At 42.9% G+C, this 18901-nt stretch overlaps 1 protein-coding gene across 1 annotated transcript in view; it reads right to left on the bottom strand.

Annotated features, from left to right (window-relative positions):
• Window positions 1–15466: 15466 nt before the first annotated feature.
• Window positions 15467–18901, bottom strand: part of CD84 (CD84 molecule) — a 57528-nt gene continuing 54093 nt past the window's right edge. Inside the window, exons 5-6 of the mRNA XM_040411464.1 lie at window positions 16711–16748; window positions 15467–15794 (exon numbers count right to left, since the gene is read on the bottom strand). Of these exons, the coding sequence (XP_040267398.1) occupies window positions 15793–15794; window positions 16711–16748 (40 nt within the window). The 3' untranslated portion in view covers window positions 15467–15792. The remainder of the gene's footprint in view (window positions 15795–16710; window positions 16749–18901) is intronic.

Here is an 18901-nt window from a genome sequence, read left to right as displayed (position 1 = left end):
GCATAGAGATTGGGACAGCTGCCAAAATGGCTACCTCCAAGATAATGGGTAACAAGAAAGCTTTAGCCGGTCATAAAATCTATGTAATATCAACTAAACTTTCAAATGCAGGACATTATCATCCATTATTATTTTATGATAACTCAGTGCCTTGTTTTGATACCAGTTTTTTTCAGCATTTTCCATTCCAAAAATACCTGATGAGGGTGCTATTCTAGCCCTGATGGGATCATAGGGACCTCTAAAACTAGATCTGAGTTAGTACATAGTCCTATTTTCGCTGGAAGTAGTGGTGGCCGTTGATGACCAAAATAATGTCCCAGTCCTCAGACGATGATGGTGAAACCTATCCTTCCTATTTCGACTAGTAAATGTAAGGATCCTACCCAAACCACAAAGAATTTTAGCATGTTGGGAAGGTGAGTTCTGGAAAACATTCCTTACCCTTTTCTTCAGTGTGTCCATAAATACAGCCATGTCTGGTCCTCTTTGACTTTGAATATCAATGGTCATACTGCTGTGGTCCACTGTTCTCCACTTCCTGCTCCTAGACATAAAGCAATGGCTGGAGATGCTCCTTTTTTTTAATTTTGAACCCATTCTGCCCCCTTTTAAAGAGACTTTGTCCCTCTTATAACTTGGTTTCCTGGTTCTCTTTGGTCAATCAATCACTACGCCTGTGGAAAGCAAGCCGGTACCTCATAATTTCTGTTTTAAAGTCTGTAGGCCATCCTTTCCAGTTGCTTTGGTGGATCCAGGTCAGACTATCTTGTATGGCCACAGTTTTTCTTTAGTTTAACTGCCCCCCCCCCTCATCTAATGTTAAAAAATTCCAAAAGTTCTAGTATGGTGGACCTCTTCTGAGCTTGACAGTTGCATCCTTCATAAACTTTCTGGTCTTGCTGACATGATGTAATTTTATACTTTTTTTTAATTTATTTTTTCCTCATGGAGCTTTGCCCTGCAAAGAAGTCTCCATTCACCTGCCGCTTCTCTTCAATGAGAAGATGGGTATTTCCTGAGGTTGGCTGTTGGGGATGTAATTGTAAAAAAAATTCTTGTAAATTTTTTATTTTATTTTTTAGTTTAATTTTCCCAGGCTGTTCTATGTGCATGCCTGTAGAATATGGAGAATGTCTTTTTTGTCTTCTTTTTTTCTTTTTTTTTCCTTTTTATATATACAAAGCCTGTTTTTACAGTTTGCAGTGATTTGAGACCGTAAGACGTTAGACTTTTTTTCCTTAACTTTAGAATAACGCTGTACAATTTTTTATTTTTTTTTGTATAAAATAAACACATTTTGAAATGTTCTTTTAATTTTGGGATTTTTGGAAAAATAAGATCATTTTAAAGAGAATTTATTTTGTGTGTTTTGCAGTGGAGAATTTTTTTCCTCAAATCTGTAAATAATTATCAAGCTGCCCAAACTGTGACATATTCAGAAGATTTTGGGCAATATGTTTCAGCTCTTACAAGAGTTACATACTATTTCCTTTTCCTCCGTCTTTCATCACCCCGTGTGGACAGAAGTAAAAGAAAATTCCATCTACCTGCTGCCACCACTAGAGGGAGCTAACTGTATACTATGTACTATTGAAGCTCCCAGGCATTGTACTTTAAATCTATGCCGATACAGGAGTATGGGAGCCCTGTATAAGAAAAATGGTCATTTTAAAGATATATTAAGAAGTATAATTAATGTAGAATTGGTACTTTTATTTTAAGAAATGGTGATCACTAGTTGAATGCTCACGTTCAGGCCCTGTCCCCCAAAAAATAAAAAATAAAATATATAAATTAATATTTTTTTTTTTTTTATTATCCTGGGACGCTTTTCCTATGGGTGCAAGCTCCAAATCTTCAAATATATAAAAAATTTATAAACAGGGAGTACATTTTCTGAAGTTGTAGGACCTAATAAAGCAACAAGGTCCTGAGAACCATTTGAGCAGGTTCTCCTGTTTCTATTGGTCACATGATTGTATTGTAACATATCAATATATTTAACTGGGGGCAGCTTTTATGATTTGATGCTTCCCATTGTTTTATTTTCTTTGGCAGTAGCTGCCTGGCATTCAGGGGTTGGCCACCCCCTCTGGTTAACCTCTCCTCCTCACCAGCTTCCAGCCTCTGCTGCCTCACTCTGGTCCCAGTTGGTCATGTGACACATGGAGGGGGTTTAGGACTCGGCTGCAGCTAACTAGCTGCATCGGCATCAAAGCAGATGTTGACAGTGGGGGACCTGAGCAAGGAAGCTCAGGCTGGGGAGTAAGGGAGTCAGTATCCAACTGCAGAGAGCAGGTAAGTAAGCCGCCCAACCCCCCCCCCCACCCCAAAATGGTATTCTTTTATCATCGTCCTTAGAGCTCAGGCACCATGCCTGAGCTGCGACCTGAGCAATGCATGAGTACCGGCTGAGTGCGCACAGTTTGCAGATGCGGACCCATTCATGATCTGCGAGATATGTTCTGCACCGCACAAAATAGAACTTGCGTAGGGCTTCCGATCTGTGTCTCCACTCAAGTTAGACAAAGTCATATGTGGCGGTTTGTGGACCCATTCAAGTCAATGCCTGTATTTTGAGTACTGTATGCTTACGGACCACAATACGTGCTTACGCTCGTGTGCATGAGCCCTTAGGACGGGCTATATGGTTGAATACTGCAGCTGGGCACGGGAGCCGATGTGTCCTTGCCCTGCTAGTCATCTAATAGACATCAGGTAGAAGAGTGGCACAGGCAGTCATGAAGTGATGACATCATTGAAACCCCCTGCACAAAGGGGACATGTGTAAAAGTGGGCGCATAATTTACAGGTATGACTGGAGGCACTATGCTGTCATGTTTAATACCGAGGATGTTATTATTGGTGGAGATACGATTGGGGGCTTTTTTTATTTTATTTATACTGGGGCATTATTATTACTGGGGATACAAAAGTAGGCATTATCCTTCCTGCACGTGCTATAGGGGTCATTATAGTGGGTATTAGGCCTCATGTACACGACAGTATTTTTGGTCTTTCTGATACAATCTTTTTGAGGGTTTCACACAGACTAATTGATTTCAATGGGTCTGAAAAAAGGACAGCACACAGATGTCATCCATATGCTGTCCACATGTATGTCCATCCCACCAATTATAGAACATGTCCTATTATTTTCGCAGACAAGAATAGCCATTTATATAAATGGGACTGAGATACACAAAAGGTACCTGTTTTTTGTGGATACAGTCATGTGCAGACGGCCTTGCTGGGCGCGATATTAAAGGAGTTGTCCAACCTTTACTAAGTGTTGGCCTTCCTTCAGGGTAGGCTAATACTAGATAATTGGTGGGGGGCTCCTACCTGGTGCTGTGGTGTTCTGGTGATGGGTCTGCACCCCAACGGCTGATCAGTGGGGATGCGGGTGTTGGCCCTGAGGATGGCCCATCACTTAGTGTAAAGGCTGGACAACTTATTTAACACAGTGGAGCACTGCGGGTAATATATGGGGGGGATGATTTTTACTGGCAGCAGTGTTTGTTCAGCAGTATATTTTGGAGGCATTGGGTGGCACCAGGATAGCACTGTTGGAATAAGGAAGGAAGAGTTTGTGTTGAGAAGGTGGGGAGGATGATGTAAAATTGAGGAATCTAAAATGGCTGTGCAAAAAACGCTACATCGAAGAGATGGGGGTAAAAGACGTTGTCATGGTGGTCTGGTCCGAATAGAGAAAACGAAAGAATGTGCCTACATCAGAGGAGACCTCAATTGATGTCAGAGGTATGTAGTGCTGTATTCTCCTGTATGACCAGGGAGCATGGTGAAGGTAGTGCTGGTCAGAGCTGTGGCCACGTTTCACTCTTGTCCCTGTCCTCCATAGCTAAACTATAGACAACTTGAGGAGGACAGAACGTGACAGCTGATGCTGGCCAGCACACGGGCAGCTTCTGGGAAGAAATTTTGTGCTGCACTATGGTATTTGTTACATTTGATCTCCCAACAGCTATCTTTCTCAACCCCCCTCCATACACATGCATGCTCAGCCTCGCTGAGAGTGCATATGTCCTTAACGGGGAGAGGAGAGAAAGCCACTACCCGACACTTGCAGTGGCTTGCCTTCATGACAACAAATGGATTGGGCTGGCGAAATCCAACTCTCTGACCCTTGTCACCCCTGACTTTTACAATTGAGAGAGTCAGGAATCCTCTATATACATGAGACAGTTCTCAAGCTGAAATCAGACAACATTTATTTGAGGTCTATGACCAGCTTAGATAATGTATATTTAAATCTGATTTTTAGGTGGACTGAATATAGCCATTTCGTTCTATAGCCATAAGATCCACCCCAAGGTTCTTCCAAACTTCAATTAGGTCAGTAGAACCCATAATGTTGACAGGAGGTTTTCGGGACATGCACTCATCTCTTGGTCATCTACAACCAGCTTTACTCCTAATCATCCAGAGAGAAGGGGAGACATTAATGTGTGCTTTATCTGGCTCTTTTCCTTAGCTGGGGGCTCTTTGTAGACACTGAACCAGCAGGGAAGTATGTGATGCTTGAACACTTAACAGAAACCATGCCCCCTCAACCACTCCAGAACCAGCGGGAGAGCCAAAAATGTCAGCCTGTGTCCTGCAATCCCAGGCTGGCTGCCACATGTCCAGACTTCAACTGTGGGCAGGCCTTGTGATGTATGGGGGGGGGGGGGGGGGGGTCAACTATGGGCATCATAGGGCATGGAGAACACTAATGGGGTGTTTTTCTTACAGTGTCTGTGTGGATTGGATGTGTATAGATGGTCATTGGGCGTAGTTGCTGCTGCTGATATTGTCCATCCTTGGACTTTTCAAAAGTTTGGAAAGCAACTTTTTTAGGTAACTGGAGACACGATGCTCCTCACAATCAGAATGAAGTTAACACTCGAGGGTTCTCAGCAGAACATGAGGATTTCAGCTCTAAGAAGAGAAGATCTGGAGCTATGTAGTCTCCGACTTATTTAACCCCTTCAAAGTCACTGACATTAATATCGCTCTGTATATTTGATTTCATTTTTCAATTAACTTTATTGTTCCTCTTTTTAAAATAAACTGGCTGAAAAGGTATTTCCAACATGTAGTAAAAAGATAGCGATGAATTGCAGCAATAGATGAAGCTCACAGGGATAGAACAAGAATTAAGATTTTCAGGTTAGTTATAAATATACAGCCCCACCTGCTGGTGCAGTGTCTGTATAGCATGTAGGTGCATTTCCTGCCATTAGGTGGCGCTGTGTTCTGTGATACAAATTCATCCTAGCCGACCTTTTCTTAGAGAAAAATGTCTAAAACAATGCGATATGAGCATAACGGATGTTCAAAATGAAGGGTCCATTGTTCTTTTCTGTTCTTCTAAAGGATCTGAAAAACTGACAATGAAATGGCAAGATGAACCCGGCCTAAAAGGGGTTCTCCGCCCTGAAGCTCCTAATTGCTATTTAAAGGTTACCCATGGAAAGAACATTGCAGCCTTGATTGCCTCAGTGTTTTGCTGATAGATCATATACCTATAGGGCAGTGATCAGCAACCTTCGGCACTCCAGCTGTTGTGAAACTACAATTCCCAGCATGTTTCATTCATTTCTATGAGAGTTCTTAGAAGAGCAGAACAAGTATGCATGCTGGGAGTTGTAGTTTCACAACAGCTGGAGTGCCGGAGGTTGCCTACCCCTGCTATAGGGACATACAACAGGTTTGAAGCCCTAAAGAAAAATGAGGTGTACTGGTTCCAAACCAAACAGCCATATGGGTTGAATGAAATTACAGAGGTGATATTGTGGAGCTAGCATGACAGATATAGCATGTATATCTATTCTAATTGATATGGTTGTATGACTATGTATGTATTTATATGTGTACTGTGTGTGTGTCTTGCAAGAAAATTTAGACTAGAACCTTCAGAATCACAGGTGCATATGCATGAAGCAAACATAATTACCAAAAACAAAATGGCTGCACACCGTTATATATACAAACAATAGAGCTGAAGAATGGGGGTCACTCTAGATAAAAGTGTTACAATACCGACTATAAATGAGTAATGGAAGCTCTTAGTGCACATACGTGTCAGGCCCATCTACCAGGCGTCAAGGTGGCTTCCGCAGATGGGTCCCTATCACTAAAGATACTGCCTCACTTACTTACCTAAGCCTACAATATTCAGGGCAGTGTAGAGACCATCTACAAATGTACTCTGCTCAGAAGTCCCCGGTAGATGGGCGTGTCCAGTCTAAAAGCCTGTGTGTGTGTCTGTTATTGATGTACTTACCTGATGAAGGGGTTGGTTTGACCCCAAAATGCGTTGCCCATCATCTATACAAGCTCTTTTGCCTGAACTAAAGAACCTTGGATTCCTTCTCTAGATCTTCTATTATCCAGCGGTTTCTGGAGGATTGTTATCTCTTATACAGAGATTCTGGAAAAGTGGATAAAACCTTAGGTTCAACTACCAGATGATGAATGACTTATACGAGTGTGGAGAATACTTAAACCTTCCATGAAGATTCTGCACATTATCCGACCATCCAGGTCTGATCTGTTCCCAGTCCCAGAAGATACCAGCTACTAATGGCTGCCAATAAGACTTGTCTCCCTGTTTTCCACAGACCCAGAAGAGCATGTACAGTGAGATTGTGGTGGAGAGGTCCCTTCTCCCTCACTACTCTGCTTACCTGAGCTCTTACTCCGATCTGTCGTATACACGTGCAGGCTCAGTTCAGCCAAACATGCATGTACTCTCAATGAGGTTAGGTTGGGGTGGGGTGGGGTGGGGTGGGGGCAATAAGCCTCTGCTCCATCACGGTCATGTATGTGACCAGGGGGTACTAGGCTTAGGAACATTGAGAAACTCTGGAACTAGATAGACATCTCATCACCTAAAGACTCTCCTCCTGTTGCTGGTTCATGTCATCGTTCACCTCCTTGGACCCTCCTCCTGTTCATGTCATTGCTCACCTCCTTGGACCCTCCTCCTGTTCATGTCATTGCTCACCTCCTTGGACCCTCCTCCTGTTCATGTCATTGCTCACCTCCTTGGACCCTCCTCCTGTTCATGTCATTGCTCACCTCCTTGGACCCTCCTCCTGTTCATGTCATTGCTCACCTCCTTGGACCCTCCTCCTGTTCATGTCATTGCTCACCTCCTTGGACTTGCTAGTACTGAGCTGAGTGGTGGCTCAGTGGTCAAGCACAGGTGTCTTTCAGTTGTGAGGCTCCCCGGTTCAAATCCACCCAATGCTGTTATCTGATGGGGGTTCTGTGTTCTCCTGAAAGATGCAGATTGGTGGTAATAGATGAAGGAAAGGATTCTTTGTGCTAAACAAATACAATTAAATGGTGGTCTCCCTGGGTGGAGACCAAGGAACAACCAGTATATATATATATAATTTTTAAAAACTAAGTCCAAAAGGTGCTGTTTTTTAAAATCTTACCTCACACATTTCTTTTACTCTCACTGCTGACCTCCAAACATATTCACTTTCGCCATCTCACAGCTGACCTCCAAACATATTCACTTTCTCCATCTCACAGCTGACCTCCAAACATATTCACTTTCTCCATCTCACAGCTGACCTCCAAACATATTCACTTTCACCATCTCACAGCTGACCTCCAAACATATTCACTTTCTCCATCTCACTACACACCATTTTTCCATCTCACACCAAATTACCACTACTCACAACCAATTACTGGAGAGCACACACTCTCCATACAGCTCTCACCCTTGGTCAGACTTGAACCAAGGACCTCACTGCTCTAAGACACCAACACCAACCACTGGAGCCACCACACCACTCAACACAAGAGACCATTCGGAGGTGAGCAATGACATGATCCAGCAATGGGAGGAGGCCCTCAGTTTGCCATGATATTTGCAAAGTGTTTGCAAAAAAATATGTTGTGTGAGTTGGTGGCTCAGTGGATAGCACTGTGGAATAGCAGTGCTGGGGGGTCCTTTGTTCAAATCCTATGTGTTTTTACTCATCCATATAACAGCTACATAGATATCTCATCACTAGAACGCTCTCCTCCCATTGCTGGTACATGTCATCATTGACCTCCTTGGACTTACTAGTACTGAGCTGAATGGTGGCTCAGTGGTCAGCACAGGTGTCTTTCAGTTGTGAGGTTCTTGGTTCAAATCCACCCAATGCTGTTATCTGATGGAGGGCCTGTGTTCTCCTGAAAGATGCAGATTGGTGGTAAGAGATGAAGGAAAGGATTCTTTGTGCTATGCAAATACAATTAAATGGTGGTCTCCCTGGGTGGAGACCAGTATATTTTTTAAAAACTAAGTCCAAAAGTTACTTTTTTAATCCTAACTCACATATTTATTTTCCTCTTACAACCATATTACCTTTCAACATCTCACTACCACCAAATTACTACACATCTCACACCAAATTGGTGCATACATTACTACCACTCACCCTTTCTCCATCTCACTACACACATTACCACCTCTTCTCCATCTCACACCAAATTGCTTCCACTCACAACCTAATACCAGACAGCACACAAACTCCATGCAGCTCTCACCCTTGGTCAGATTTGAACCAAGGACCTCACTGCTCTAAGACACCAGCACCAACCACTGGAGCCACTACACTTCCCAACACAAGAGACCACTCGGAGGTGAGCAATGACATGATCCAGCAATGGGAGGAGACATGCAGTTTAAGATATTTCCATCAGCCCCATAGTGGTTTCAGAAATGTTGGTGGAGGCCAACAAATACTTAGTATTTTTTTAACTATTAAAAAACCTAAGGCCAAAACTCTTCTCTTTCCCACACCCATCATCACCACTCACATTCAAACTTCATAGAGAATTAGACCTTGCTCTCCCGCAACCACTCTTGCTCACATTTGAACCAATGACTTCATCACTCTAAGATGGTAGCATGGTGAGCGCTGCTAACATAGGAAACCACTCTGAGGTAAATGAGGACATGACCCAACAAGGGGAGGAGGCCCTGATTTGGCTTTATTGTTATGTCCATTATGCTCACTGTGTTTTCAAAAATGCTTTTGTGACTGTTGGGAAACATAGTGGCTTAGTGGATAGCACTGGGATGCTTGTTTCAAATCCAATTTGCTCTCCCATTTAATCCAGGGAGAACACACTAGCTTCATGCAAGTGATGCTCTTGATCAGATTTGAACCAAGGACCTCACTGCTTTAAGACACCAGCACCAACCACTGGAGCCACCACACCATCCAACACAAGAAACCACTAGGAGGTGAGCAATGACATGATCAAGCAAAGAGGAGGCATATTTCCATCACGCCCACTGTGTTTTCAAAAATGCTTTTGTGTGTGTTGGGCAACTTGGTGGACAGCACTGGGATGCTTGTTTCAAATCCAATTTGCTCTCCCATTTAATCCAGGGAGAACATACAAGCGATGCTCTTGATCAGATTTGAACCAAGGACCTCACTGCTCTAAGACATCAATCCTAAGCACTGGAGCCACCACACTGCTTAACACAAGAGACCACTAGGAGGTAATCAATGGCATGATCGAGCAATGGGAGTAGGCATCCAGTTTTTTAAGATATTTCCATCAGCCCCATAGTGGTTTCAGAAATGTTGGTGGAGGCCAACAAATACTTAGTATTTTTTTAACTATTAAAAAACCTAAGGCCAAAACTCTTCTCTTTCCCACACCCATCATCACCACTCACATTCAAACTTCATAGAGAATTAGACCTTGCTCTCCCGCAACCACTCTTGCTCACATTTGAACCAATGACTTCATCACTCTAAGATGGTAGCATGGTGAGCGCTGCTAACATAGGAAACCACTCTGAGGTAAATGAGGACATGACCCAACAAGGGGAGGAGGCCCTGATTTGGCTTTATTGTTATGTCCATTATGCTCACTGTGTTTTCAAAAATGCTTTTGTGACTGTTGGGAAACATAGTGGCTTAGTGGATAGCACTGGGATGCTTGTTTCAAATCCAATTTGCTCTCCCATTTAATCCAGGGAGAACACACAAGCTTCATGCAAGTGATGCTCTTGATCAGATTTGAACCAAGGACCTCACTGCTTTAAGACACCAGCACCAACCACTGGAGCCACCACACAATCCAACACAAGAAACCACTAGGAGGTGAGCAATGACATGATCAAGCAAAGAGGAGGCATATTTCCATCACGCCCACTGTGTTTTCAAAAATGCTTTTGTGTGTGTTGGGCAACTTGGTGGACAGCACTGGGATGCTTGTTTCAAATCCAATTTGCTCTCCCATTTAATCCAGGGAGAACATACAAGCGATGCTCTTGATCAGATTTGAACCAAGGACCTCACTGCTCTAAGACATCAATCCTAAGCACTGGAGCCACCACACTGCTTAACACAAGAGACCACTAGGAGGTAATCAATGGCATGATCGAGCAATGGGAGTAGGCATCCAGTTTTTTAAGATATTTCCATCAGCCCCATAGTGGTTTCAGAAATGTTGGTGGAGGCCAACAAATACTTAGTATTTTTTTAACTATTAAAAAACCAAAAGGCCAAAACTCTTCTCTTTCCCACTCCCATCATCACCACTCACATTCAAACTTCATAGAGAATTAGACCTTGCTCTCCCGCAACCACTCTTGCTCACATTTGAACCAATGACTTCATCACGCTAAGATGGTAGCATGGTGAGCGCTGCTAATATAGGAAACCACTCTGAGGTAAATGAGGACATGACCCAACAAGGGGAGTAGGCCCTGAATTGGCTTTATTGTTATGTCCATTATGCTCACTGTGTTTTCATAAATGCTTTTGTGTGTGTTGGGCAACATGGTGGCTTAGTGGATAGCACTGGGATGCTTGTTTCAAATCCAATTTGCTCTCCCATTTAATCCAGGGAGAACACACAAGCTTCATGCAAGTGCTCCAACGTGATGACGTCTTGTAGGTCCTTAGTTGAAAGAAAGAACCGGCACTTATATTTCACACCCACACAGTGGGGAACAAATTCCTGTAAAGGGCCACTTTACGTGTAATAGTTTCTTCATTATATATCTACTGAAATGTCCGTGTTGACTCTGCTATATAGGGGAGACCACAATGCGTATGAAGGATCGATTTGCGAAACATAAATCGACCATTCGCAATGAAAACTTATTATTACCGATTCCTTTGCATTTTTCACAACAAAAACATAACGTGTCCCAGCTTAAGTTTCAAATCATTGAGGAGGTACTACCGCCTCGAAGGGGAGGAAATAGGGTGGAATTATTATTGAAACGTGAAGCCTATTGGATTCACCGCCTACAAACGATGACACCCAAGGCGTTGAATCGTGTGTACGCGGTGAGTAGTTTTCTATGAGCATACATAAGAATTATCTAATGTGATTAATTATGCTTTTACATTCGTATAGGTAATCATTTCTGTTTCTATATCCTCTATGTGTTTCCACAGTGTAACTGACAATTTAGCGATCCTCGATGATACAGAAGGATCGCATTTATTTTCTTTCTTTTGGATGTTAGTAAATATACCTTTGGTTGCCTTACCAACATGACGCCAGAATCAGATGACCCGAAAGCCTCTATCACGTGATGAGGGGCGGGCTATTTAAACATATGTTGATGTTCATTTCATTGCCACTTGCTGTCTACATGAGTTTGACTAAGGCACTTGCATGTGCCGAAACGCGCGTCACCTCTATCCAAGAGTGGCGAATAAAAGATTAGGAATGCCGGTTCTTTCTTTCAACTAAGTACCTGGGGGACACCCGCGGACCGTGCACCCACAACAGCAGTGCCGCCCGACATCCATTTTCAAGTCTTGTAGGTCCTGTCCTGAGCTTCTAGTCAGCAGGGAGTGTTCTCCACAGCGTGAACAAATGGAGGTGGAGGTACCGTAATTTATTTATTTTTTTACTAGCACAAGTAGCGGTGGAGGTAAATGCTGTACTAATGGGCGTTCCATGATGGAAGCGCTCATTAGTAAGGGTACTTTCACACTTGCAGCAGGACGGATCCGACAGGCTGCTCACCCTGTCAGATCCATCTGTGCCCATCAACTATAATGGGGATGGGGCAGAGCTACGGCGCAGCACGGTGAGAGGCCGCCAGACTAAAAGTACTACATGTCCGACTTTTTCGTCTGGCGGCCTCACGCCGTGCACTGCCATGCTGCGCCGTAGCTCCACTCCCGCTATAGTCAATGGGGAGTGGCAGACCGGCGAAATAGCGGCAGGACGGATCTGACAGGGTGAACAGCCTGTCGGATCCGTCCTGCCGCAAGTGTGAAAGTACCCTAACAGTCCTTACAGGAAAATTCTGGCACCGGCAAGGGAACTAAAATACCAGCCTTGCTGGTGAACTACTGGCCGGGTGGCAACCCAAGCCACGGAACAGACATATGATAGTTTTGTTCCGCATCCAATTCCCATTATTGGGGGATTGGATGCGGCCCCCTTAATTACAATGGGGCCACAAGAGATGCAGACAGCACACTGTGTGCTGTCTGCATCTTTTTCCGCTCCATTGAAACTAAGGGGTCCGCATCCAATAATGGGAATTGGATGCGGAACAAAACTATCATGGTTTGATGGGGCTTTATCACTTTATTTAATCAGGTTACCTTTAATTTTAAAGAAGATAACCTAGGAGAGATGGGAACACGACACTGACTGGAGTCCTTTCCTGCAGTCAGTGACGTGTTCCCGCCTCTCTGTAGCCCTCTCCACGCCCCCCTTCCTTCCCAAATGTGACATTGGTGGCAGTGGTGATGTCCCTCCCCTCTCCAGCAGCACGTAAGTGTCCTTTGGAGCTTGAAGCTCCCTTACGTGCTGCCGCTGCTGCAGGGGGGGAGGGACCTGTGAGCGCACTGCGGGAGAAAGCGCTGGTGCCTGCATGTGGAGGGAGCCGTCTCTCACTGCGCCCCTGGGGCAGGAAGAAGTGCGCCGGTAAGCTCCTCCTCCTGCACGTACCAGAGTGTGCAGGAGAGGAGGAGCGCTACATGTGGAGGGAGCCCTGTCTCACTGCGCTCTGGGACAGGAGGAAGTGCGCCGGTAAGCTCCTCCTCCTGCACGGTACAGTGTGCAGGAGAGGAGGAGCGCTCTGAAGGATGGTCGGGGTGCGGACAACTGGCGGCCGCGGTCCGTATTTGGACCGCGGTCCGCCAGTTGAGTACCCCTGCTATAGGGTATGATAAGATTGTAAGTGTTGTGCTTCACCGCAGGCTAGCCCGCACCATGCACCCAGACAGTTGTTGCTGATTTTAGGGTAATAACAGGTACGGCGTGGTTAGTCGTTTTGAACCCCGCCAGTAGGTAGGTAAATTTATTGCTAATACCTCCAGCATCCACCGGAGGGCGCTGCACTGTGCAGCACAAGTGTCTCAGCCTCCTGGCTGGGTGTATGTAAATTTCTCTGTGTGTAACCAGCATTTGTGGTCGTACTCATTACCACGTTTAAGTAAAAAACAGTTTTGGCAAAACTGTTGTCAGAGTTGCTTTCCTCGTTCGTGACTTCACTGTATCCAGGGGAGCCCACCCTGGTACACGGCTTACAGCCTCGCTTCTCCAGATGGGTTGAGCTGCGCAGTCGGTCGAAGCTTCTCCCTGTATTTTCCAAAGATAGATTCTGAACTTCTGAATCGATGATCCTCAGCGTAGTTGTCCTCGGCAGGGAGTCTTCTGGTAGTCAGTAGGATTATAGCTTAAGAGTTCTTTTAAGAACTTCTGATAGAGAACCACCTTAGTGATCATGGCACCTTCCCTGCCAGGTAAGTAAATAACAGCTACCTTGGCAAAGATCTTGTAGTCGATGATCAGGAGAGAAATGTGACACCAATTAATTTTTTTAAAGCTTTTTAATGTGACAGATCCCTTGCCCCTTAGGAGGTTTCTACGAAATATGTCCCACTTATAGAGCAAGTAAACGTGACGCCAGTTGCAGTTAAGCAACGGGAACATGGAGTCCCCTTTGTAGATGGTATTGGTGGTACCTAGGGTAGAATTGCCAGAGTGGTGTAGAGTGGCCTACAAGGTCTTTGTGGATGTTGTATGCATGTGTCATGGTGCTCCTACCTGGATATCCGTGGATCTCAGATGTGGTGTAGTCCGAAGCAGTGCAAAAAGGGGTAGTTGAATTTGAATGGTGTAGAAGGTGGAATAAATGGAGTCCAGACTTTGTAGTAATGTTGAACACAGCTTTACTTGGCATAAATGGTAATCCAAACAGTATCTTGGTCATCAGCGGGTATTGGCTTTACTTGGGCAGGCAAACACTTCTGCAAAAATCTCAGCTCTGCTATGTGGCAACTCTCTTGGCTCTACTATGCTAGACTAGCTTAAATAGGAACTCTTTTCTTCTGCTGGAACTTAGGTTAGCTATAGTCTGTCTCTTACTATAATCCTAGGAACTTCTTGTCCTGGCTTTAAGTACCTCAAGCTCTCACTTCAGCTTAGATGGAGGCAATGCCAGCCCAGGAGGGGACAGGCAACCATGTAGACTTCAGAGGCTAGGCCTTTGGACCTAGCAGAGCAGGTAGTGCTCTGCTAGCCAGCACACAACCTCTCCCTGCGGAGGGTGGACTAGACTGACCCATTGACTAACTGAACTCCTCCCTCTAGAGAGGGCTGGAATGGAACTAGATGGTTCCTCTCCAGGAAATTAGCTCTTCCACGTTTGCTGCCACCTTCTGGTGAACCAGGCACATTACATGAACATTAAACAGTTATAGAAATAAATATGCACATAATTAGAAGATGACATGAGGTACATTAGGTGATCTAAATTAGCATATAGGAGACTGTAGCAAGGTGCCAAAAGGAGTGGTAATGGCACTCAAGGACATTACATAGTCTTCAAGAAGGAAAAAAAGACCTCCAAACTAAAAGCAAAAGCCTCAAAACATCAGGAGCCTCATTCTGTGAGACATTTATTAAACCTGAGGAGAGTAGAAGGCAACACATTTTGGGAATTTGCAAATCAGGATTGCAGGTCTATCTATTGTAATCTTTTTAGGATAGGTTCACACAGAGCATTTTGTCGACAGCAATACTCACTGCGTACTCCAGCTGTGCTAAAAAGAATGAAAGGAGGTTTTCAGCACCGAATATCCTTCATCTGAACATACCCCTTACGCAGCATGAATCCTCCTCGGTACCTATGTTATGGTCCTGAGAGCAATAAGCAGGACAAGAAGATTTTCCTAAATATGAAAATCACCTCCGTGGAGATGAAGCCATATCTGTGGACAGCAGCCACTAGCTTTCTATAAGTGGTTTATATCATTATTACCCAAAAAGCCAAAACGTCCTCCACAAAATACAAAGGCAATAAACCAGGAGCCTCATTCAGTTGAGACATCTTACACCCAAGGAGAGCTCAGCGTGTGATACAAGAGTACGGTAGATAGAAAGCTGTGTGTGTTCCCCTATACACTCTATAGCTCACTGAGTCCATGTACAGCGTTTACATGTATACACAGCGTTGCCTATTCTTTATTTTATAATGTTTCGATATATCACTACTATACGATTTCTGGGACCCTGAAATTCGGAGAGACTGAGGTGTCTTCAGCATTTCTCCTTCGCATCTCCACTCCCAACCACCTGCTGTGCAGGGAACGCTCTTCAGCTCTGCTACTTCCTTCTTCATGGTGGTCCCGGCAATCATCCCTTCACCAATAAATAATATACAACAGACACAAGGTAACAATGTCCATCTCCATGTAGTAAATTGGAATCATGGATTCATCTGCTGGATCGGTCATTGTCCCCGGAGGGTGACTTTCCTGCGTTGCGTCCTGCACAAAAACAAAGGGAAATAAAAATGTTAAAAGATGGACAAAAGATCTCAAGTCTCCTCATACTCTACGTGTAAGCTTTGGAATACTATAGGTTATTACGTTACCAGCTTCATTCCATTACTTATTAGCTTCTACTGATGGAATTACAGCTCCACCTGGTGGAGGACTGGATTACTGCAGAGTCCACCACCTACAATTACAGGGGTCCTATAGACCAGGGATGCCCAACCTGCGGCCCTCCAGCTGTTGCAAAATCATAACTCCCAATGTGCCTGGACAGCCTACAGCGGGACATGGTGGGAATTGTAGTTTTACAACAGCTGGAGGGCCACAGGTTGGAAATCCCTGCTATAGACCTATCAGTTTAGTGGAGGAGGTCAGATCTCAGAGAAGTAGTAATCATTCAGGACTGACGACTTCTGGATCCCTTCCTATAATTCCTTACTGTACTGAAGACCAGACATAGGAGTCGATGCGCTAATGACTCCCCAGCATGCATTATGTGACAGATTCATCATCAGGGGGTCCTGCAGACAAATTATGGAAGTAAGTTTGCCCCATATAGATCCAAATCCCAGACCATTCTTACTATACATGATAACACAGTGGTGACTCGCAGCCACCACTAGGGGGAGCTCGTATATATGAATCTATACAGTTACCAACTACTAATATGATCTATGCAGTGTGCTCCCCCTAGTGGTGAGTGCATAAAAATGCTTGGGCTCTCTGAAGGAAAGCACGAAGAGTTGTTCAGTTCTGACTCTAAGGAACGGTCCCAGATCAGTAATATGCTCACCAACTACAGTAAGTACACCACCAAGTACAGTAACTCATGTTATATAGTGGGGATATGTGTAGATAGATAGTTTTTTGGTGAGGGGGTGATAGTGACAAATCACTGGTACTTACTACTGTGGCGATGAAGTCTGATTCTGGTCACGTCCGGTTCTATAAAGGAAGATGAAAAAGTGTGAGAATGAGCTCCAATTATTCTCATGAGGTGAGGGTAAATGTTAGTGATAACCGTGCAGATCTATGGTGGTTTCCAGGGTCACATACAATATTTCTGGTGCTCTAGAAGGCTTTAGGGGGTTAATATATGTGCACCAGGTGCACAGTGGCATAGGTGGTGTCAATGAGAAGCCACCAAACTATAGACCTGCGGGAGCTCTCAGAACCAGACCGGGATCATTCAAGTATGAATTAGTATTACTGCAGTTATATTCCTCTACATACAAACAGTACTGTAATATTCTTGTACATATGAGCAGTATTATAGTAGTTATATTCTTGTACATAGGAGGCAGTATTATAGTAGTTATATTCTTGTACATAGGAGCAGTATTATAGTAGTTATATTCTTGTACATAGGAGCAGTATTACAGTAGTTATATTCCTGTACATAGGGGCAGTATTATAGTAGTTATATTCTTGTACATAGGAGCAGTATTATAGTAGTTATATTCTTGTACATAGGAGGCAGTATTATAGTAGTTATATTCTTGTATATAGGAGCAGTATTATAGTAGTTATATTCTTGTACATAGGAGAAGTATTATAGTAGTTATATTCTTGTACATAGGAGCAGTATTATAGTAGTTATATTCTTGTACATAGGAGCAGTATTATAGTAGTTATATTCTTGTACATAGGAGGCAGTATTATAGTAGTTATATTCTTGTACATAGGAGCAGTATTATAGTAGTTATATTCTTGTACATAGGAGGCAGTATTATAGTAGTTATACTCTAGTATAGGAGCAGTATTATAGTAGTTATATTCTTGTACATAGGAGCAGTATTATAGTAGTTATATTCTTGTACATAGGAGCAGTATTATAGTAGTTATATTCTTGTACATAGGAGGCAGTATTATAGTAGTTATATTCTTGTACATAGGAGGCAGTATTATAGTAGTTATATTCTTGTACATAGGAGGCAGTATTATAGTAGTTATATTCTTGTACATAGGAGCAGTATTATAGTAGTTATACTCTAGTATAGGAGCAGTATTATAGTAGTTATATTCTTGTACATAGGAGCAGTATTATAGTAGTTATATTCTTGTACATAGGAGCAGTATTATAGTAGTTATATTCTTGTACATAGGAGGCAGTATTATAGTAGTTATATTCTTGTACATAGGAGGCAGTATTATAGTAGTTATATTCTTGTACATAGGAGCAGTATTATAGTAGTTATATTCTTGTACATAGGAGCAGTATTATAGTAGTTATAGTCTAGTACATAGGAGCAGTATTATAGTAGTTATATTCTTGTACATAGGAGCAGTATTATAGTAGTTATATTGCTGTACATAGGAGCAGTATTATAGTAGTTATATTCTTGTACATAGGAGCAGTATTATAGTAGTTATATTCTTGTACATAGGAGCAGTATTATAGTAGTTATATTCTTGTACACAGGAGGCAGTATTATAGTAGTTATATTCTTGTACATAGGAGCAGTATTATAGTAGTTATATTCTTGTACACAGGAGCAGTATTATAGTAGTTATATTCTTGTACATAGGAGCAGTATTATAGTAGTTATATTCTTGTACACAGGAGCAGTATTATAGTAGTTATATTCTTGTACATAGGAGGCAGTATTATAGTAGTTATATTCTTGTACATAGGAGGCAGTATTATAGTAGTTATATTCTTGTACATAGGAGGCAGTATTATAGTAGTTATATTCTTGTACATAGGAGGCAGTATTATAGTAGTTATATTCTTGTACATAGGAGCAGTATTATAGTAGTTATACTCTAGTATAGGAGCAGTATTATAGTAGTTATATTCTTGTACATAGGAGCAGTATTATAGTAGTTATATTGCTGTACATAGGAGCAGTATTATAGTAGTTATATTCTTGTACATAGGAGCAGTATTATAGTAGTTATATTCTTGTACATAGGAGGCAGTATTATAGTAGTTATATTCTTGTACATAGGAGGCAGTATTATAGTAGTTATATTCTTGTACATAGGAGGCAGTATTATAGTAGTTATATTCTTGTACATAGGAGCAGTATTATAGTAGTTATATTCTTGTACATAGGAGCAGTATTATAGTAGTTATATTCTTGTACATAGGAGGC

The sequence above is a fragment of the Bufo bufo genome, chromosome 11 (genome assembly GCF_905171765.1).
Source record: "Bufo bufo chromosome 11, aBufBuf1.1, whole genome shotgun sequence".
Taxonomy (NCBI): Eukaryota; Metazoa; Chordata; class Amphibia; order Anura; family Bufonidae; genus Bufo; species Bufo bufo.
Note: the sequence above shows the minus strand (reverse complement) of the source record. Positions and strands in the feature narration are given on the sequence as shown.